This window comes from Globicephala melas, chromosome 9 (genome assembly GCF_963455315.2).
Source record: "Globicephala melas chromosome 9, mGloMel1.2, whole genome shotgun sequence".
NCBI classification, from domain to species: Eukaryota; Metazoa; Chordata; class Mammalia; order Artiodactyla; family Delphinidae; genus Globicephala; species Globicephala melas.
In genome coordinates this window covers 32,082,424-32,104,790 of record NC_083322.1, presented here as the reverse complement: position 1 = coordinate 32,104,790, position 22,367 = coordinate 32,082,424, and the positions used below count along the sequence as shown (strand labels likewise).

The 22,367-nt window shown below is 44.6% G+C and overlaps 1 protein-coding gene across 1 annotated transcript in view; it reads right to left on the bottom strand.

The window, feature by feature from the left end:
• Nucleotides 1–736: 736 nt before the first annotated feature.
• Nucleotides 737–22,367, bottom strand: part of WNT2 (Wnt family member 2) — a 46,139-nt gene continuing 24,508 nt past the window's right edge. Inside the window, exons 4-5 of the mRNA XM_030857634.2 lie at nucleotides 20,728–20,992; nucleotides 737–2,755 (exon numbers count right to left, since the gene is read on the bottom strand). Of these exons, the coding sequence (XP_030713494.1) occupies nucleotides 2,526–2,755; nucleotides 20,728–20,992 (495 nt within the window). The 3' untranslated portion in view covers nucleotides 737–2,525. The remainder of the gene's footprint in view (nucleotides 2,756–20,727; nucleotides 20,993–22,367) is intronic.

Sequence of the window (22,367 nt, the reverse complement as noted above, 5' to 3'; positions counted from 1 at the left end):
AGTTTGAAATTATCTTCACCTTTTTAAAAGTTTGGAGATTTTCTCTTTCAGAAGTAAAAGCAGATAAAAATATTTCACTCTCTTATTTTACTCTCCACAGTGGCTTCATCTACTGCCACTGAAGATGGCTGCCATAGTCTCTCTTACAAAATAGGACAATTTATGCAGCAAGAGGCAGTGTATGAGCAAGGGGACATGGACATGCCTTGTCCCCTTGCTCCTTATCAGGAAGGATGCATTTCAGCATAAGAAGAGAGTCAGATCTAAGCATGCCAGGGATAAACAAACAAACAAACAATGAACATCCCCTCAAGACACTAAAATTGCTTAGAATCCACCAAGTTAATTCTGAGACAAACTAGTTTCATTTAATAGATAAAGTGCTTAACTTTCTTGAAGACTCTTAGAGTGTGGTCCTGTTTTTGGGAGTATCGGGGTAACGGCTGGTATTTGTACAGATTCCTTCACTTCTCTTGGTCTCAGTTTCCCCAGATACAGGCTGAGGGGAGCTAAGATGTCCTCTAAGATCCTTTCCATGTCTAAATATATCCATGGATTTATGACTTCACAGTTCATCCAGCAGGAAGGGGGGCTGATGGCTTTGGGACCCCCAAGAAAGTCCCTCCATCCTCCCACAGCAAGCTTTAGTGTAACTAAGACTGAGCTCCCCTGTTCGGCCTCCCACTCACCCCCCCTCCCCACTCCCAGACCCACACTGGGCTCAGAGCAGCCACCACCATGCTCCATCCTCCCACCCTCTGAATCCTTAGAATAAAAAGAAGGAAGAGCCACTTTGGAAAAATTAGACAATTAATTTTAGGGTTTGGGAGTGAGTGAAAAGAGGTGAATTCTGTCATTTTTAAGAAAGCTAGGAGGCAAATATCATTATGACAAAGCACTCCAGAGGGTTGATTTCCAAGAGGCTTGGTGTCAATGTCCTGCTCTAAATCAAGGATAGAGAACCTGAAGGCCAAAGTATCAAAGGGTAAGCAAGCAGCAGTAATGTGACACCAGATGCCCGTAACGAATCATCCTGTTAGTTAATGTAGCTCTGTGAAGAGATCACACTTAGAACTTGAACCTAACTGGAGCGGGGGAATGAGGAGTACCTTCGGGTACTTCACCTTTCTTTCATCTGATACATCTTTCATCTGATAAAACGGGGCCGGCAGCCTCTCCATTTTCCTTGGATGTCATCTTTCGGTTTAGGGCAGAAGCCAGCCACAATTTGCATATCGATGTTCCCATAATTACAGCTGGGTCCCTTAAATATAGTCTCCAAGTTACAATTTGTTTGCAATATAATACACTAGGGTTACCAACTTTATAAGCAAGGCTATGTGTTATTTGCTTTAGGCTATGGTATCTTGTCATCTTGTAAGCATCCAATGAACACAATTAAATATGTCAGGTCTTTACAATGTGCTTGAAGGGCGACAGGAACTAGTTGATGCCCCTTTGCGCACACGGCCGACTTCTTTTAGTTGTCCACTTATGGTTGGAGCTGTCCAGGCGTGACCTCGCTCTGGAAACCTCTCTGTCAGCATTTTGGTTCCCTGGTCTTGTCATCCCCAAAGTTTTCATTCTTAAAGCCATTTCAGTTACAGAATTCCATGGGCCACAAGCATCACACCAGGTAGGAATTTCATTCCCCCCCTTCCCCCTTATCTGTACAGTTGTGTTTTCTGACATTCCACTCACTAGGTTACTTTCCTCCATCTTCACCCAACAGTTACAGAATACTGCCAGATCATCAGTTTTCTTTTAAATTCCCTTCAGATTCTAAGTGATCTCATTCCCTAAAAAGTTCTTTATATTGAGTGGACAGTAATGCAAAGCAATCACTTTCTGAGGCTTTTGCTATTGCACAGACTCCAAACTGTACCAAAGGACAACAGACCCACCTTGTCACATCAGATTTTAATATGGCAACAAATGCCTTGAAATGCGTGCATTTGAAACCTAAAGTTTATTGAAAGCCATTTTTCTCCAGCCAATTACCAATCACCCCAGAGGTGGTGGCTGTGAAAATCACTTGATCAGGCAAAAGCCTTGCTTGGTCTTTTCAAGAATTAAAGTTAATTCAGTAGGGGTTTATCCTGCTTTCTATATTTCACCCTCCGGACAGAAGTATGGAATTTCTTAACTGTGAACATTTGTTGGAAACCACAGAGGAAGCTCCTTTGAGACACTCTTTTTCCCTCTGGCCAACTGTTCTAGAAGAGGAAATGTCTAGGTGGGTAGAGACAGTGGTCTGGGCCCACCACCCCTCCCCCCTCTAACAGCCCGTCGCGACCAGGAAGAGACGTGCCTCAGGATGCCGGCAGTCGGAGAAAATAGGGCATGCTTAATGTGCAGCGTGCGGGCCCCGTCCTGGGCCCCCAGGGAGCGGGAAGAGGCTTCCGTAGAGACAAAGGCCACGTGCCTAAGGAAACATCTCCCAGAGGGAACCCAAGAGCCCAGCATCCTTGCAGATCCAATGGAGTCCTTGTGGGAGGGAAGGTGGATGGTGACCTCCGCTGGGGTCATGTGGGAGCCGCCCAGTCGGGGCTCTTCGGGGCCTTGCACGTGTGCACATCCAGGGCCTCCAGGCAGTCCTGGCAGCGCACAGCACAGCACCAGTGGAACTTACACTCGCACTTGGTCATCCGGGTGACGCGGGAGGTGTCATAGCCTCTCCCACAGCACATGACTTCGCAGCTGTCCATGCCTCGGGAAGTCAGGTTGCACACACGGCCTGCTGTACCCGGGGAGCCTGGAAGACAAGCCAGGGGGTGTCACTGAAATGGTGTGGGTGGAACACAGTATGCTTCGAGAGGAAGAGTTACGTTGTCATCCTCCAGGACGGGGCCCAGATGCCAACTCACCACATCCCGGGGCTGTGCCACCAATTCTGTGGGCCCAGGAGCACGTGTCAACCCTGGGGGCAACAGCAGTGAGCACCCTGTCCAGGAAGAATGGACGTGAAGCTTTGGAGCTGCCTTGGACATCCTGACTCCAGCATTCCCGCTTCTAAGTTGGATAAGCTTTTCAGATTATCCTTACCCAGCCTCAGATTGATGGGTCACTGAATGGGCAAGGCCAGGTCAGGATGAAAGAAGGAGCCACACTAGTCCTCTCTCTCCCAGCCTTAAATCACATTAAGGAAGCAGTGGTCAGAGTTAGCTCTGTCGGAATTTGTTGGGGCATGGAACCCTCCAACGGTGGGGATTTTGTCTCCCCGGACTTGATTACACTGGCTTATTAGAAAGACAAGAGAACTCTGGTTGCCGAAGGGCAGGTGTGGGCATCATTTGTGTAAGGCCTTGAGGAGGGAGCAATGCCCAGCCTGGTTTATCTTCCATGCTTTGGTCTAGTGGGTCATCTAGATGTGTGTGAGACACCTGGTTGAAGCCAGGATTCTAGGTCTTTGATAAACAGAACTGGTGTTAAAAGCCTGTTAGAAATGACTAGTGGACATTGTCTTAGTTAATTAGGATGATGCTTGCTGTTTGGCAATTCATATTTATGTATTTGTTTCTCAAAGAATCTCAAAGCTAGGAAGCCTCCTTTTTTTTTTTTTTTTTTTTGCGGTACGCGGGCCTCTCACTGTTGTGGCCTCTCCCATTGCGGAGCACAGGCTCCGGACGCGCAGGCTCAGTGGCCATGGCTCACGGGCCCAGCCGCTCCATGGCATGTGGGATCCTCCCAGACCGGGGCACAAACCCGTGTCCCCTGCATCGGCAGGCAGACTGTCAACCACTGCGCCACCAGGGAAGCCCTAGGAAGCCTCTTAATTGTTCTTTTCTTGGGGAGGCACCCAGAGTTCTTTTACAAGAGCCTTATCTGGTAACAGAACCAATTGTAATGGACATTTTTAGAGAGTCTGCTCAGCTTACAATGATCCTTTCTGCACAGAGCAGGGCGCCTGGCAGCCTCTCTTGGCAGCAGGTGACTGGGCCAGGGGTGAGCACCGGACTCGAGCCGGGCCAATGAGGTAGATTTCCCTGAGGATTTGTGGTTCTGATGGGGACAGTTAGTACAAATTCCAAGTATAAACACAGCAGCCATTGGCAGCCATGTACCATGATGAGGTCTGTGGACGAGAAGACATCACAGAGAGACGAGAACGAGGCAGATGTACAGAGACAGTGAGGAGAAGACATGGAAAGAGAATGCTGCCCAGACCCTGGACTATTTTCTGGACATTTCTCTCTGAGGTCTGGCTGCATTCCAACCTTTGGATAACTTGAGAGACTGTATCCTTATAATAACTTTCACCTTTCAGCTTAAAGCACTCAAGTTTCTGTTACTTGCAACTGACAATCCTAAATAACCAACAAACCTAAACTCTTTATTAAAAACAAAACAAAACAAAACAAAAACACCTTTTATCGGGATGAAAAAGACAGTGGCTTCATTTTCCATTCCTCCATCATCTAACTAGGAATTTTTCCCTCTTCATAGCTCCTCCAGTGCCTCGTGACTCTGTGCTTATCACATTCCACCCTGTGTTCCAATTATCTATATAAATGTCATGTTGCGCTGCCTGTCAAGAATGACCAAGGAAGCAGCCAGGTTCAGGCAGGGCATGGGGTCAAGAAGAGGGGTAGGGGGGGCAGGACTTGCTCTGCGTGATCAGACCACTGACAGCAGGAAGACAGGCAGGGCAATTTCATAAGGACAGGAAGGACGGCAAAGGGCCGGAGTCAGGGTGGCGGGTGGGTTAGCCAGGGATGGCCCTGAGCCTACATCGTGTGCTGAAGAAGCAAAGCGTTGGAAGAGACAGCAGCTGGGCCTGGATTCGGGGCAACCATCGGGACAGTACTCAGAATCCCTGACTGTGCAAAAAGGACTGGCTGCCACATGCTGCCTCTCTTAACAGCAGACTCCTTTACTTAATTCAGTAAATATTTAGCGAACGCAAACATGTGTGAGATACTGTGTGGCTACCTGGGGCTTCTGGCGGTGGCCATGAGGAAATAAAATAATTAGGATTCACTTCCTATTCTCAGGGAACTCATGATATAATGAAGAGATAAATATGTAAAGAGTTATTTCCACTACTTCAAGATAACTGCTCCATTTGCTGAAGACCTACTGTAGCCAACTGTAGAGTTTTGTGAAAAACACCACTGCAAAGCTCAAGACAGTAGAGAGAGGTTATTTAGGGCTTGGACAAATCAGGGTTCAAATCCTAGCTTTACCATGTATCAACTGTGTGACCTTGGGCACGTTACTTAATCTCATTAAGCTTCAGTTTCTTCCTATGCAAAACTGGGATAAAAACAGTTCCTTCCTCATAGGGCTGTGGTGGGGACTGAATGAGATTCTGCCTGGAAGCTCCTGGCATAATAAGTGCTCAATAAATGTTAACCATTCATTCACTTAACAAGTATTTAACAAGAGTGCCTACTATGTGCTAGGCACAGTTCTGGGAGCTTGGGCTGCTGTATCAGTGAACAAAGCAAAGATCCTGCCTGCCTCGGGGAGTTTATGTTCTAGGGGGGTAAGCCAAGCATATTATAATAATGATATTTATTAGTAATAATAGTAGAAAACAGGATCAGAAAAGGAGCTGTTAATGGTTTTGTAGAGGAGGTGGCATTACAGATATGATGTGAAGGATAGATAGAAGATTTGAAGGGGAGAATGGGGTGACAGGCATTTCTGGCGAGAGAGAACCTCCCAGCAGAAATTCAGAGGTCAAATACACAAGAGACTGCAGATTCAACATGGCCGAGGCAGAGGGTGTGTGTTAGGCAAAAAGCACGGAAAGAGAGGTTGGAGCAACAGGTCAAAGAGTCTTCCTGCCTTGCTGCAATTTGGATTTTATTCCATGGTGGGTGGTGAGCCAGTCCAGATTTCTATTCAGGGAAAAATATGTTGCAATGATAAATCTGGAAGAGTGGCTTGGGGCAGGGAGGTATCTTGAGGCTGTTGGATTAGTCCAGGCAAGAGATAATGAGTGGAGACAAAAGTAGGACAAATACAGGATGGGTTGAAGAGGAAGAATCCCTAGGACTTGGTGACCCACTGAATTAAAGGGTGAGTTGGATGGTGGGGCGTGTCAAGTAGGAAAAGACTGAAAACTGTTCATCTGGTTCAACAATAAGGAGGTAACTCGTGCCTTTTGATGACAGCAGCTTCAGTGGAACAATACGGATGGGTGCAGTGGATTGAAGAGTGAACAGGAGGAAAGGCCAGGTGACGACAGAGTGTGGGCAGTTTGCAAGAAGCTTGGTGATGAAGTGGACAAAAGAGCAGAGCTGCAAGGACTGATGAAGCTGAAGGTGGAACTTTAAGGTGATTTCAGGCCATTCCGTTGATTGGTGGTTTGCTATGCAGCAGGAGTTACCTGATAACATTGTGTAAGTTTTCATTTATATAAAGTGCAAAAGTGGGGAAAACTAGTCTGTGCCATTAGAAGTCAGGGTAGTGATATCTCTTGGGGAGGTAGTGAAAAGGGGCCTGAAGGAGGCTTCTGGAGTACTGTTCTCTTCAGGGTCCTGATCTGGGCACGTGTTACCTGGGGGTGCTCATTTGAGACAGTTCGCTTAGCTGTACACATGTGGTACATGCCCTTTGCCGGATGCATTTTATATTTCAATAACAAGAAGAGAAGGGGGAAGGGAATGAGGAAGAGGAACAGGAGGCAGCAGCTAAGGCCACAGACGCGAAGACTTAGTGGAAAAGTGTTCACCGCAGCTGGAGGGTAGTGCTCAAAGCGGGCAGTGGCAGGAGATGAGCTAGTGAGGTGGGCAGAAGCTGCCTGTGAAAGGCCTTGTGTCACAGGCCAAGGGGTTTACGTTTTAACCAAGGGCAGAGGAATGCTATTGAGAGTTATTACACAAAAGGGAGACATGATTTGACTTGTACTTCAGAAGAATCACTATGGGTGACTGGATTGAAGGGGGCCAGGGTGAAGGCCAGGAGACCAGTTAGAAACCAATAAGGGACCCTGGGCAGGACACGATGTGGCCTGGATGGAGACAGTGGTAGTGGCAATGGGAGAGGTTAACGGACTCGAGGGAAGCTGAGAAGGCTGCACCTCAGGACGTGGCGACTGACTGGACAAGCGGCTGAGAGGTTGAGGAGAGTGGAGAGGTGCTCCCAGGCTTCCGGCGGGAGTGCCGGGGTTTACGCGGGTGACATTCCCTGAGGTGGGGGACACCTGGGAGGGGCAGGCTTTGGGGGAAGATAACGAGCTTAGTTTTCCGCATGTTGAGTTGGCTGTGACTGTGTGCCACACAGGTAGGAATGGTCACTGAAAATCCTCTCTGGGACTCAGGGGAGAGGTCAGGATGGAGATGCCGATTAGGAAATCTTTGGCAGAGGTGGCAGCTGAAGCCTTGGGTGTGAATGAGACCCCTAGGGGTTGTGTGAAAAGTGCTCTCACCTGCCATCTCAGAGGCAACTGAGTTTTTACCTTTTATGTGTTTTGTTCCTAAGCCCTGCACATCAATAAGCATTCCTCACTTCCACTGACATGCATTTATCAGAATATAAATACATTACCATGCAATTAGAATTCTTTATCCCCTTTGGGGCTATGGGGCACAGGGGCCGGGACAGGGAGGCCAAATGTCCCATTCCTGAATCAGGCTGTGGGGCCTTTTACTGACATCGAACTCCGTGGTCTTTCCCTGGCGGCTTGCAAGCCTAAGGAGGTCGAATCGTGTGGTCTAACTCAGCCTGGACTAACGGTCCTGGTGGGTTTTGTCCCCCGAATGCAGCAAACTGAACTAGACTCCAACTGAACAGAAGGTTGTTCAGTGAAGTGGCCTCAACATCGTCCAAACTCTGAGAGGAGCAAAGTGATGGCCGCTGGCAAGAGCTTAACTAGGAAGTGGTTTCAGAAAAGGAGACAAAGACTCTGGCACTGAGCCTTCTCAGCAGTTCAGTGTTCAGCTACACAATGCTGGAATTCACGATGAACCTGAACCTACCACTCTCCACTGGCTGCCCACACAGGGCATAATGAAGGCCCAGAAGAAAATGTGAGACGGGTTTTTGAAGGTTGAGAGCCACTGATGTGAGAACGCTGTGGGGTCGCAGCCTGGAGCAGCAACGGCCCCTCTGAGGAATCAGCGGCGCCAGGATGGGCCAGCCGAGGGGAGGACGAGGCTGCTTAGTGAAGGACTACAAACTGGCCCTGCTTTGGGGTTTGGATCTCATTAGATCTGATGACAGACTGTAGGGAGGAAGGGCAGTTTTGACACTTGCTGCCGTTTGAGGAGAATATAGAGCCATTTCATCAAAACCCTGAAAAGAGAGTTTGCCAGAGTACAGAAGCTACACAAAACTTGTTGGTATTGCTTCCTGTATTGAAATTATAATAAGGACTTCCCATTAGCCTTTGCAAGACAGAAAACATCACCATCACCATTATTCTTGAAATAAAAAGAATCAAGACTATACATATATATATATATATATATATATACACAAGATTATACGCATATATGTGTGTGTGAGAGACAGAAAGAGAGAGCGCTCACATGTGCTTTATGAAAAGGAGCCACTGAGTTTTATGACCTGGCTGCTTGTTTAGTTCTGAATATTTGCGACATATACTTTTAGATCTCTTCTTCTAAATAATATACCAACTTATTAAGTAATGAGTCACTCATTAGATGATCTGATGACCCCACCTAGGCCATAACAAGAGCCCTGGGGAAATAAAGCCAGCTACACCTACCAGAAGAGCCAGTTTTCACATTTTCAAAGCCAGAGAGAGCTGAAGTTCTTCCATCCTTTCTTTTCTTCTCTTTTTCCCCTCTTCTTTCTTTCTTTCCCCTCTACCTTCTTTTTTATCCTCTTTCTCTCCTTTTTGTTCATAACTGGGGCCAATATTTGTGGAGCACTTACACAGGCTGGGCCCTGGGTTAAGCCTTTGCCTGTATTATCTCATTTAATTCTCATAAGTGCTTATAAAGTAGGTACTATTATCATCACTGTTTTGGAAATGAGGAAACAGAAGGTCAGAGGGGTTAAGTGACTTGCCCGAGATCACACAGCAAGCAGGTGGCAGGGTCAGGATTTGGAGATGGAGCTCTTGACCTTGTGATTTGGTCTCGTGTCCCGCCAGGCCCCAGAAAGCAGGCTCATGTGTAACAGTATGTGATCAGTGCGTTAGCAGATTTCCTGTTCTCTCCCTTCATTATTTTATTAACTGAAGAACTTGCAAAGGTCCTGACATATAACTCTTTTGGAGGGGACCTTTTCCTCCAATGCATGATATGCCGTAGACAATTAGGACACCGAAGTCTTGTGAGAAAGTGAACAAGGCTTGTTAACGTGGTATTTGTAGCTTACCCTGCGTTTTTCCTGTACTGATATTCCTGTTGAATTCCTGGCACCTTTTTGAGGAATGAGACAGACCAAATACTTTGCAATACCAGAACGCACATCTCCAAAACAGGCGTGCTCCCAAGTTGGTTCTAATATATGTTGCTGATGTGGCTACGACTGAAGACTCTGGGAGGAGCCGTCCCTAAGCAGAGCTCTCTGTTCAGGAAAGCCTATAGCACCAATTTGCATCTCACCAAAAATGAAATGGCATAGCTTGATCACTTACCTAGCTCTTCTCAGACTTCATTCTAAGATTCTCTGCGCCATTTCCAAATGCCAAATTGATCTTTATGGGTCAAATATTTGCATCATACAATATCTACAAAGCCTGTGTGGCTGGCTCTAAAAATACTTCAAAGGAGAAAGTTAAAAAATACTTTTGAGTAATGGCCCTAATATTAGTCTCCCAAATTGATATGTTAAATGGATAAACACATATTTAGATGCTTCAGATTTAACATGTTTATTTAAAAGATCATTTATATTGCTTTATAATGTTATTTCTTACTACACTTTGATTTACTCAGTTCACTTAAGAGAAGTGACAAGTTGGAAGCTCTTCTCCCTGACTTCCCTTTGCCTTAGGTTTGTGAAGTGTGCCCAGATGTGTGACCTGCCTGGGTACAGACCCCAATCCCCAGACAGTGTGGTACAGACTCAGGTTCAGCGGACCCAAACCTTCATCTATCATCTTCATACCGCACTGTCATTAGATCATGTGCCTAGAGTCAGTGCCCGTAAAATCCAGGCGGTCTATAACCATGGGAAGGTGTGGGTTCCAGCCAAATGGACCTCTCTCCTCCCACAGGTGTTTTCCTCACCCTGATTCACACAAGAGCTCACATATGCATGGGGAAAAAAATGAAGAATCAGAGTTTCTAAATCACGTAAGTTTGGGACCACATAATGCACCTTTGGTGAAGCAATGCTGAGGGAACTTTACAGAATCAAGCATCCCATTCCCAGAGCTATAAAATTAATGATGGAGTTAGGGTTCCCAGTGCAAAAACACTTCTGTCTCCCCTGACATGCATCTTCCTGACAGCAGAGGAGGATGAAGGGCTTTTGCTAATAGTTCCCAGACCCACACCTCAGGGACCCGGAGAAAGGGCACTCGCTCTCTCGCTCTCTCTCACTCTCTCTCTCTCTCTGGATGGGCCTGTATCTTTGGAAATTCCTACCAGTCCAGGCTGACAGAAGCCCATATGTTGACCGTTAGGGCATAAGGCAAGATTCACTTAAGCCCGTCATCCAATAGGCTGTTTCTCCTCTGGCTGACTTACACGTTGTCATTCACAACACAGATTTATTGAGGGAAGAAAAGAATGTTAAAGAGCAAATGTTAGAGACCGCACATTCATCTACTTGGAAGGCTTCCCCCTTCCTCACATCAGTGATTGCAAAGCTAAAAAGCAGGGAAGGACAATGTCTCTCCACTTATCTCAGAGGGTTTTCCTCAACATTTTCATAATAACTAGGACAGGTTTGACTGGCACAGGAAAGCATGTCCCATAAAATTAGCAAATCCTATCGTGGAATTAAAGTTGTTGAGGTTAGACTCGTCAAGGTTTTCCATATCTGGCACTAGCTAGCCTACCCCAGTTCATTTCCCACTGCCCTCCACCCGTATCCTCTAATCAGGCCGTCTCCTGAAGAGACTTTCTGATGTCACAGCCGTGTAGACTGTTTACTCATAAGAGTTACTCTCATCTGCTGCACTGGACTTTCCTCGAACTCCTTTAGATTGAAAGTCTTCCCATCCTTCAAGATTCAGGCCTACTTCAGCACCTGTCATAGAGCGCTCCCTGGCTGCTCCAAGCCCACCTGGACCACCTTCCTAAGTCCTATAACGTTAGCACGTCAGCCAGTAGAGCTCATACACTGTTTTGAAATGTTTGACGATTTCTCATTAATCTTGCTTCCCAAGGACAGCATTAGGTCTTATATTTCTTCTATATACTGCATAGTTCTCAGGTGGTCAAATATTAAAATCAATTCCTTAAAAATTAAGATCAGCCTCCCCTCCAGGGAGGGGTCACCCAGTCCCCAGGCACTATGGGAGAATAGACTACCTAAAAGCCAGGTTTTAATTCAAATTATCTCACTTGATACACAGAGAACATATACAAGAAGTGTGGCACATTTTTAAATGACAGAAATTCAAAATGACAACTTAAGAAAGTCTGTGGCATGAAGTTCAGGTTGTGTTATTGCAAACTTAGAGTAAGATTAAGGAACAATTCATTCATTCATAATTGAATCATGGGAACCTTAGGAATTTCTAGGTGACACACATATCTTAAGAGACCCAAAGAAGTTAATTTGCCCAAGACTACCCAATTAGTAATCAGTAGAAATAATAATAGGTAGCACCAAAGTCTCCTAATCTATAATACAGGGCTCTTTCCCTAGGAATATGAAATTTGCATATTTTAAAAAGAAGATTTACCACACTAGCACAAAATAGGTTTCAGGGGGAAAGCTTAAAGGAAGTAAGCAAATACATTATTTTAAAGTACTTAAACATTCTTTTGCTTGCAACACATTAATATGGTAATTAGAGATAATTTTTTTCTATTTCCCAAAAAAGTAAAGGATGTCTATTTGGTAAATCCTTTGTTGTTAGTAGTTAAATTATGTCAAAGATTTCAAAATAAGAAAATAAAATCTTTTTTTCCTGCAATTTTCTTTCTTTTGAAAGAAAAAAATTCCCTTTTTAAAAAATTTTTCACAAATTCAATCTGATTGTTACTTTCAACTAATTCAAATTAGGGTACTTTTTAGTGTATCCTAAAAGTATAGTAATTCTAGCAAATCTATATTCCAAAAGGTAATGCAGATTTATAGATCATGCCTATAACATAAAATAGCACTGGAGGTAAAAAGTATTTTGCTATGTTAACAATGAAATCAGATGAACTACCCAGTAATCCCACTGATAACAATAAATGAAAAAGGCCCCCCCAAAGAGTAAAAGAACTGAGTATGTGGTGGCAGCTAAAAGCAACAGATAGAGTCTGCTGCTGCATTTATTTGAGACCTTTGATCTCATCCAAGGAAATGGGCAGCCAGCAGCATCTTAAGCTCTGTAAATGCCCCACTAATGCACTTGAATATGAGGAAAAATTCCATTTAACACTTAAGCTTAAATGGGAATTTTCACAGGCTGTGTGTTATAAAGTAATCAGTGATGAGTGAAGACGTGCTTAGTAATTACCTGTCAAAGGAAGGTAAAGTTATCTTTAAGCTATGACACTGCACCAATATAAGAATCCAGCTAATATGATGAACATATTTTATGTTGTTTATAGCTTGCCATTTAATTCAATCCAACACATGTTTATGTACTAGATGCCAGGGATTCAGTGGTGAACAGACATATAGTTCCTGCCATCATGGAATCAGAATCCAGTGGGACAGACAGGAAAAATGATGACTTAGAAGCCTCACCAATGCATTTTTCATATCATTCTCTCCTGTTTTAGCACTTTTGAGGTATCAGCTCATGAAATTTCTACAATAAAGCTCAACACAGAAAGGAATGAATAACTGATTCTTTACTTTTCCAAGTGACAAATGTAAGGTAAGACCTTGTAATAGTGCAATGGAGTGAGGACTGAAACCTAAGAAAATCACATTCCTGTCCAGGCAGGGTTCCCCAGCACCTAGCCTGAGTCTCCTTGCCTGTCACCCACCTGGCTCCTCCACAAGGACGAGGAGGCCTATGAAACCACGAGGGCAAGGACTGAGTCTGTCTACCTCATTTTTGTATTCCTGGGGCTTATCGTAGTTTCTGGCATATAGAAGAGGCTTAATAAATATTTGTTCCATGATGAGATGAGGGAGTTCAGGTGTCCTGGTGGGAATTGTACATTTAGTATCAAAACAAGGTCCATTGCAACAAAAAGAATAAAATATCTAGGAATAAACCTACCTAAGGAGACAAAAGACCTGTATGCAGAAAATTATAAGACACTGATAAAAGAAATTAAAGATGATACAAATAGATGGAGAGATATACCATGTTCTTGGATTGGAAGAATCAACATTGTGAAAATGACTCTACTACCCAAAGCAATCTGTAGATTCAATGCAATCCCTATCAAACTACCACTGGCATTTTTCACAGAACTAGAACAAAAAATTTCACAATTTGTATGGAAACACAAAAGACCCCGAATAGCGAAAGCAATCTTGAGAACGAAAAATGGAGCTGGAGGAATCAGGCTCCCTGACTTCAGACCATACTACAAAGCTACAGTAATCAAGACGGTATGGTACTGGCACAAAAACAGAAATATAGCTCAATGGAACAGGATAGAAAGCCCAGAGATAAACCCACGCACATATGGTCACCTTATCTTTGATAAAGGAGGCAAGAATATACAGTGGAGAAAAGACAGCCTCTTCAATAAGTGGTGCTGGGAAAGCTGGACAGCTACATGTAAAAGTATGAGATCAGAACACTCCCTAACACCATACACAAAAATAAGCTCAAAATGGATTTAAAGATCTAAATGTAAGGCCAGAAACTATCAAACTCTTAGAGGAAAACATAGGCAGAACAGTCTATGACATAAATCACCGCAAGATCCTTTTTGACCCACCTCCTAGAGAAATGGAAATAAAAACAAACAAATGGGACCTAATGAAACTTAAAAGCTTTTGCACAGCAAAGGAAACCATAAACAAGACCAAAAGACAACCCTCAGAATGGGAGAAAATATTTGCAAATGAAGCAACTGACAAAGGATTAATCTCCAAAATTTACAAGCAGCTCATGCAGCTCAATAAAAAAAAACAAACAACCCAATTCAAAAATGGCCAGAAGACCTAAATAGATATTTCTCCAAAGAACATATACAGATTGTCAACAGAACTACCATACGACCCAGCAATCCCACTACTGGGCATATACCCTGAGAAAACCATAGTTCAAAAATAGTCATGTACCAAAATGTTCACTGCAGCTCTGTTTACAATAGCCAGGAGATGGAAGCAACCTAAGTGTCCATCATCGGATGAATGGATAAAGAAGATGTGGCACATATATACAATGGAATATTACTCAGCCATAAAAAGAAACGGAATTGAGTTATTTGTGGTGAGGTGGATGGACCTAGAGTGTGTCATACAGAGTGAAGTAAGTCAGAAAGAGAAAAACAAATACCGTATGCTAACACATATATATGGAATCTAAGGAAAAAAAAAAGGTCATGAAGAACCTAGGGGTAAGATGGGAATAAAGACACAGACCTACTAGAGAATGGACTTGAGGATATGGGGAGGGAGAAGAGTAAGCTGTGACAAAGTGAGAGAGTGGCATGGACATATATACACTACCAAACGTAAAATAGATAGCTAGTGGGAAGCAGCCGCATGGCACAGGGAGATCAGCTGCGTGCTTTGTTACCACCTAGAGGGGTGGGATAGGGAGGGTGGGAGGGAGGGAGACGCAAGAGGGAAGAGATATGGGAACATATGTATATGTATAACTGATTCACTTTGTTATAAAGCAGAAACTAACACACCATTGTAAAGCAATTATACTCCAATAAAGATGTTAAAAAAAAAAACAAGGTCCACCCACTGCTATTGGCTGACATGGTGTTCCCTTGTTTTTCATCAGGTCACAAGCACAGCATTCAGAGGTTCTGCAAACCAGACCACACCACAGGGCAGGTCTAGAACACCAAACTCTGTAAGCCGTGGTTGGAGTTGTGTGTTCCTTTGGTACTGAGCTGTTTGCTAAAGACGATTAATGTGGAAAAAACCGTGATACCCGAGGGAGGTCTTACATCGTTCACAGCCTGCAGCTCTCAGCCAGGTACAGGTAACCCCCGATGGTGAGAAAGTTCACTTTGAGCATTTCACTTTTACGAAAGACCTACATTGGTACCTGTTTTTTTTTTTTTTTTTGGCTAACTGGAAGAAATCCCAAGAGAATTTTCGCTTTTACAAAAAAAGGTGAAAAGTGAACAAAGCGCTCAGCGTTTGTTTTTGCAGCAAGCTGTTAGAGAGGCAGCGCAAACCTGAGCAGCAGGGGTGACCCCCCATCAAGCTCCTCAGGACCCACACAGCATCTCAGCATCAGGGCGCCATCACTTTGAAAGGAGTCTGTGAGGTATTGTGCTTTATCTCAATTTATCTTGTGCACATATTAGCAAGATGTATCCTAAGGTAATTGCTTATTCGCTTTATACCATTTCGGCTTACGAAAGGTTCCATGGGAAGGCTCTGCTTTCAGACAGTGAGGGAAACCTGTATCAGGTTTTCAGCAACAAGTTAAACAACTGTTGAACTCCATTTGCTTTTTGTACTTGACTGGACAAGAGACGGAGGGTTGCTTGTTTTCTACAGTGGGAGAAGAGACCTCAGGGTGACCTCTGGCCCAGGTCAGGGTTTTTACAAAATAACCAGTGAAAGTGGCCTGTGATTAGGTGCAGACGCTTCCCTGGAGAGGACAGCAGCATTCCTTAGTTAGCGATGCACCTATCTCTAACTTAAGGGTTTCTTTGATTTACAGATGCCTGGGGAAATAACCAGAGAAGATAACCACAGAACCACCCTTCCCAGAAAGCCCAGTTCCTAGGTCTGCCCTCTAGTTTGGCCTGCAAAATGTCACATGCACAGCATCACATGGCTGTACCTACTCTCCGAATCTCTGGGGAGTATTTATAGTTGAACATCAGAGCACTCACCTTCTTCAACTGAAGACTGGGAGAAAATGTCTTTTGTTATTATTGTTGCCATAAGAAAATCTTCCTTAATCAGATTTTTAGCTTATCATTTCTTAGGAGCAACTGAAGACATTAACACTCTGGAAGGGCTTGTCATTGAAAGGGGCTCCTAGGCAACCTGAGCTAGACGTGGGTGAAGTCTCTCCACCTCCCACCTCCCTGCTTTGTGGGCACCTCATCCCATTATGTTCTGTGTCCTCGTGCTGACTCTTTATTACACAGCCCCCCAGTCACTACCATCACATTTCAGGAAGTAAAGTGAGAAAAGTATAGATTTGGGGTTTGACTTTATTTATTTTGTTTTGTTTATCACTTACAGGCCATGAACTCTTGGGCAAGTTAACTTTTCAGAGGCTCAGTTTCCTTCTCTGTAAATGGAGGTAACAGCTGTGAACATTCAGAGAAAATACACATAAAGCTTGTAGCCCACAGACTGATTCTCAGTAGGAATTCACCCAAAGTTCCCATCACCTTTCCTCACCTGAGGTCTGGGTCTGTCCTCACCCAGGAATACCCTAGGGTCTTGACTCACCCTTCTGTAATTCTCACCAAAATTCACTAGTCCTGGTATCACCATTTCAGGACTTCACTAAAGGGCTGACTTGCTGATCTCTGTCAAGCTAATTCCAATGGAAGCTTTGATGGCCGAGATCATTTCAGTGTGCTCTTCCCAGTAAAAGAGGGTTCCAGAAAACGCAGGGCCTTAATGTGAAAGGACACCCTCTTACACTGGGTAAGTCAGGGCAGGGATATTTTTGAATGACATTTATTTAGAGCTCCTCAAATAAAAAAGCTTTCTTTCCTTTGTAAGAGATCAGGTATTTAAAAAAGAAAAATCTCTCTGGATTTCTTCTTACCTAATACTTATGGGAAAATCAGGAACCATGGACTACCTAAATCATGGATTTTTCAAATTTTGATGTGCTTGAGTTTGAAAAGCATACAGAATCTCAGGGGTTTTCCTGAGATTCTGATTCAATAGGTCTCTGAAGAGGCCCTCACACTGGAAAATAGTGGACTATACCTGCAGAGTTTATCCACTCCACAAACCGAAATGACAGACAAGCCGGCTTACTTCAGTCAGGTTACGAGCGAATCTGAACAGGCAGCAGGTGCTGACTAGCAAGGCTAAAGTCTGCCAATTCCAAATATCTATTACTTGACAATATTGAACCTGCTCACCATCATTGCTTTTCCAAGTGCTTACAAGGAGAAGGTGCCCAATCAGTTGAATATTAAATGTGCATGATATATTTTTATTAAAAAAGCAAGATAAAACAAAATAACCACAACACAGGAGAGTGGGTAGTTTGAGGTGTAATCTAGGGACAAGTTAATATCGATTTTAATAGAGCAAGTGAATATATATATATATGTTATTTGATGTAAAATTTACTGCAAACTTCTGACTTATCTTAGAGCCTGGATACCTCTGATGGTAACCCATCTTGAACATGTTCCATTGACCAGAAAACAGGCCCTTCCTGATGTCGTGTGGTCCTAGTGAGGGGAGAGACTCCCTCAGTGATGTCCTGACTCGTTAACTGTGAGTGCTTCTTTAACATACACCAGAGGATGTTAGCACTGACCCAAACAAGGGCACAGAGCCCGGAGAAGGAATGCCACTGAATTGGGCTCAGGGATCTCCCCTTCTCACAGGTCTCAGACTCTGTCACATCTCCCTGCCTCTAAAGTCAGAAGTTATGAGCTACTCCAGGAAGATTGCGAACCACGCACTCTGACTGACTTGCTAGACTGCATACTACAGAAGTTTCCAGTAGAAAGTGGCCGGGAGAAAGCCTCATCCTTACACAGACCAGCACAAGCCCCTTGGCAGCCATGCGGGTTGAAGGAGGCTGTCTCAGGGAAAATCTGCATCTCATACGTGTGCTATTTGTTTGTGTTATTTGTCCAAATATGAACAATGAAAAAGATACTGTCAGCAATCCAAACTTTTCTCTCCATGATATCAAATGCCCTGAATCATATTTTTGCTAAAAGAATCATCTCATGGTCAACAGAACTCAAAAGAAATATTGCGAGTTTTCACGGATGACTCTGGCATTTTTCTAGGCAGAAAAATAAAGGCATCAAGTGTAGTTCAGACAAGTTATGACTAACCTAGGAATCTTAGTGGAAATCTGATCTAAAACAATGGAACTGGCTACTTAAAAAATAGTAAGGTGGCTCCTGGTTAGTCAACACCAACCCAGAACCCAATTCACATCTTTTTAAATCAGAGAAGCTAAAATAAGCCTAAAATAGAGCAGAAATAAATTAGGAGAGGGGGTAAATTATATAGCCTCCCTCAGAAAGCCCGCACCTGCAGCAGTGTGCCCAGTGGCTGGTGCATCGGGAGGCAGAGTAAAATGGTTACAAGCGTGCGGAGACTCGGGCTCAAGTCCCTACTCTGCCTCGTGCCCATCAAGAGTCTTTGGGCAAAATCCATAGCCTGCCTGTCAGAGCCTCCGTTGCCCCTCCCATGAAGTGGGATAAAACATACCCACCTTACTCAGTGAGAGAATGTAGATCAAGCCCTAACACATGGCAGGTGCTGCAGATGTGGCTGCTATTTTAGGATCGAGAAAGAGAATTGCGTTCTAATACAGGCAGTAGAAAAAGCAAAGTGTGCAGGAATAACTTAGTATCCTGAAGATGCAGCAGGGGTTTGATTCCAAATCTCCTTTGTGGGGAAGAGAAAGTAAGGTCTTTATTTCAATGACTGTCTATGAAGCAGTTAAATGTTCATCAAGCATAACCATTTGCTTCACTGTGCAAACTGCTTCAATCCAAAAAGCCAGAAACGATGTCCCGAGGAAGCAGGTCCTCTTATGTTTAAAATGAGGTTTCTGCGTCACCAGGCCTTTCACATAATACATGCCCTGGGAGAAAGGTAAGGACAAGTTGCAGTGTTAGGGTTAGGAGCACAGGCTGTGGGGTCAGACAGCTGGACATCCGTACCCTCCACGACCAATGAGATCTTGAGCTGGTCATTCACTTTTCTCATCTGTACAATAGGGATGATGATATCCACGGTGCTTATCTGATCTCAGAAAATAAGATGTGAATTTGGTTCTTTGGTGTTGATCAACCAGGAGCCACCCTCTTCTTAGTCGTTTTTTTTTTCAGTAATCAGTTCCAATGCACTGATGTCATAGGGAGGCTCTAAGGATTAAATAAGACCATGTGTGCAATGGTCTTAGCCCAGTACCTGGCACACAGGAGTCAGTCCATAGTTCCTAAAATGATCCTGATGTCATCAGCCCCCTGCCCGTCTGAGGAGCCTGAGGTTAAGCAGCTAGTTAATGGCAGAGAGGGACCCAGACCTCTGGGACCCTCCTGTACCAATGTACAGGTTTCTTGGAGATTCGGCGAAACTTTGGCCTGACAGGTAGGATGACTTGTTAGAGGTCGCAAAGCATGTGAGGAATGCAGCAGGGCACAGTATCTGGCCCTTTCGCTCAGCAGTTATTAATCCAGAGGCTGCATGTACAAACTTGCTCCAGTGCTGCAAAGAACCAGCTCATCAAACCATGAAGGAAATCCAACCACTCGGGGACAAAGAAGAGGCTTTGGACTTCTTGTGACATTCCCCGGTAATCATGCCTCTTGGTCAGACCTGTGATAGGAGCTGCTGACGTCTGCACTGTTTTACTGTTTCCTTTGCAATTACTTTGGAATGAAAAACAAACTCAGAATTTGAATTCTAGGATGTTTTTCCTGGTAATGAATTCCCTTGCTTTCTACTAAGTCTGAAAAGTTGGCTTCAGCCAAGTTGGCTGTGGGCTCTCCATCACCTCCTCTCCACTGAGACTTGTACTCAGTGGAGAGTACAAGTACTTGTATTTTGTACCAGAGTCTTTGCATGGACTGTGCTAAGCAAGGAGTTCAGTGCTGACCGGGAGGGGCAAGAGGTGGAGGAAAGCACGCATATAAAACCCACAGGTGGCAACAGCTGTGCTAAGGCTGACGGAGCTGCTCTTTGAGTGAGTTCAGGACAGAGAAGGTGCCGTCGTCAAGGGAAGGGTGTGGCTTTAATAAACGAACTGCCTCTTATGCAGCCCTCTTCCACTGCTCACCGACAGCTGAGCCAGTGGGGATGAATTCTTGCTTTCAAGTATTTGGCAACTTTCTGAGCATTGTGGAAAGAGCAAGGGAGTGTGAAGTATGGAGGATTTCAGAACAGGCTAACTGTAAATCCCTGGGACCCTCTCCACAGTGACAGAGGTGGGATTTAAAGCGGCAGCAGATACACCGCAAAGCTGTCCTCCTCTCAGCCTCAGGATCACAGGAAAGATGCTGTGTTTCTATACATATGGACACTAACCCACTAATTAGAGTCCTGTCCAGGCTGAAGAATTTTGCTAATCTGCATACTTTGACTTTTTGCCACGTGCATTCTTGTCGGGTTCCCATTTCTCCAGAATCTGCACATTATCAACCGGTTTCTCCAGGTGCTTAGGAGAGCTCTCTGTGCACTTTAAATATGAATTATAAAGAACCTGAGCTTTGAACCTGCAGGCAGCAGACTGCGCTTATAGGATTGGCAGGCGGAAAATACAGAACTTTGCACTTAAATTTTAACTGCATTTAAATTGCAGAGTGCTGATTGTTGGAATAATTAGGTGCTGTGAATAAAGTGTTTTGAACTTACCTGCATCCCGGTCCCGGATACAGTAGTCTGGAGAATTCTCAAAATACACGAGGTCATTTTTCGTCGGCTTTTTAAACCTCTTGTTAGCCACAGTGAAACCAGTGCCATCCTGGTTCATGACAACTTGGATGGCTCCGTTGTACTTCCTCCAGAGATAATCGCCCGTTTTTCTGAAGTCGGCCATGGCCAGCCAGCAGGTCCTCAAGGTACATGAGCCGCTCACGCCATGACACTTGCACTCCTGTTTCAAGAACCGCTTTACAGCCTGTGGGAGAAGACGGGCAAGTTCAGTGGAGGCGGACTCCAGCACGTACATGTGAAGGATATGAAAAAGAATGTATATATATATATAACTGAATCACTTTGCTGCACAGTAGAAATTAACACAACATTGCAAATCAACTATACTTCAATCAAATAAATTTTTTTAAAAAGGGAAAAAAAAGAAGTGACCAAAGACCCAGGATCCTGGGGCTCAGGACTGGGAGATGTTGGGGTCATTTGCTGGTCTCTTCAGCCATACCACACTGCAGCAGGTGGCGGGGGACAGCGCCTGACTGCGAATGAGCTTCCCTTGGGGGATAACAAAAGCCCCACTAATTTGAATTTACTGGGGTATGGGGCCAGCTTGAAGAATGAGGGAATGAATTAGAGTATTTTCTAAAAATATATAGCTTTACTATCAATATATTGGAAATGTATACTATTACTCAAATTAACAAAGTAATCGCTAAGCCCGTTTTCTTTCAATAAAACGATAATAGTGATTGTTCCTATTTCTGAGGTGCTTTCCATGTTCTGGGCATTGTAATAATGCTTTCTGAACTCTATCCTGATGACCCTGTTCTCAACAATCCTGTGCTACAGTATTTATTTTGCAGTGATTGAGGAGCAAGACTTACAGAGGTTAAACACTTGTACAAGGTGACACAGCTGGTACAGGACAGAGTCAGGGTACACTGGAAAGTCAGTTGGTGACCCTCAGGGTAACATTAAATTTGGGAGATTGTCAGTCAACTTCACCCAAGTTATTCAGCTTAGCAGGCAGGGCTGGGCTCGCTCTGTTGTTTCGTAGAGAGGAAGCAGAGGCAAGTGGGATGACTAGGGGCTCCCTCATCAGATACCAAAAGCACAGTGACACTCAGAAGGGCAGTGGGAGAGACGGGCCTTGGAGATCTCAAGTCTGAGCCTTTGATTCTCAGCTCAGTCATGGAGCAGAGGAGGAGAAACCTGCCTTTTGAGGGTCCCCATCCTCTCCATTTGCATGTCCAAGACAGAGGGTATCTAGGGTGGGGGGCATAGGCAGAAGGGGAATGAAACCCCTTGATGACATTATGCAAGGTGGCACTAGGAGCAAAGTTCTCAGGGTAACGCATTGAGAGACCTATTTCTAAGAACTTGGAGGTGATAGTTGGAACCTTGCTCAGCCCCACTCCCTGAGGTTCTGGTATAATTGGTCTAGGGATGGGGTACGGGCGGGTTGGCTCCAGAATGCAGCCCAGGTGGAGCTCCCTGCAGCACCCTAGCTCACCCTCCACCCCACTCCACAGAAACCAATGTTCCAGGCTGCCTCTCCCTCCCCAGAGCCTCACCCCAGGTAACTCTGCCCTGGTGTTTCCTCTTCCACAGACTCAGTTTCT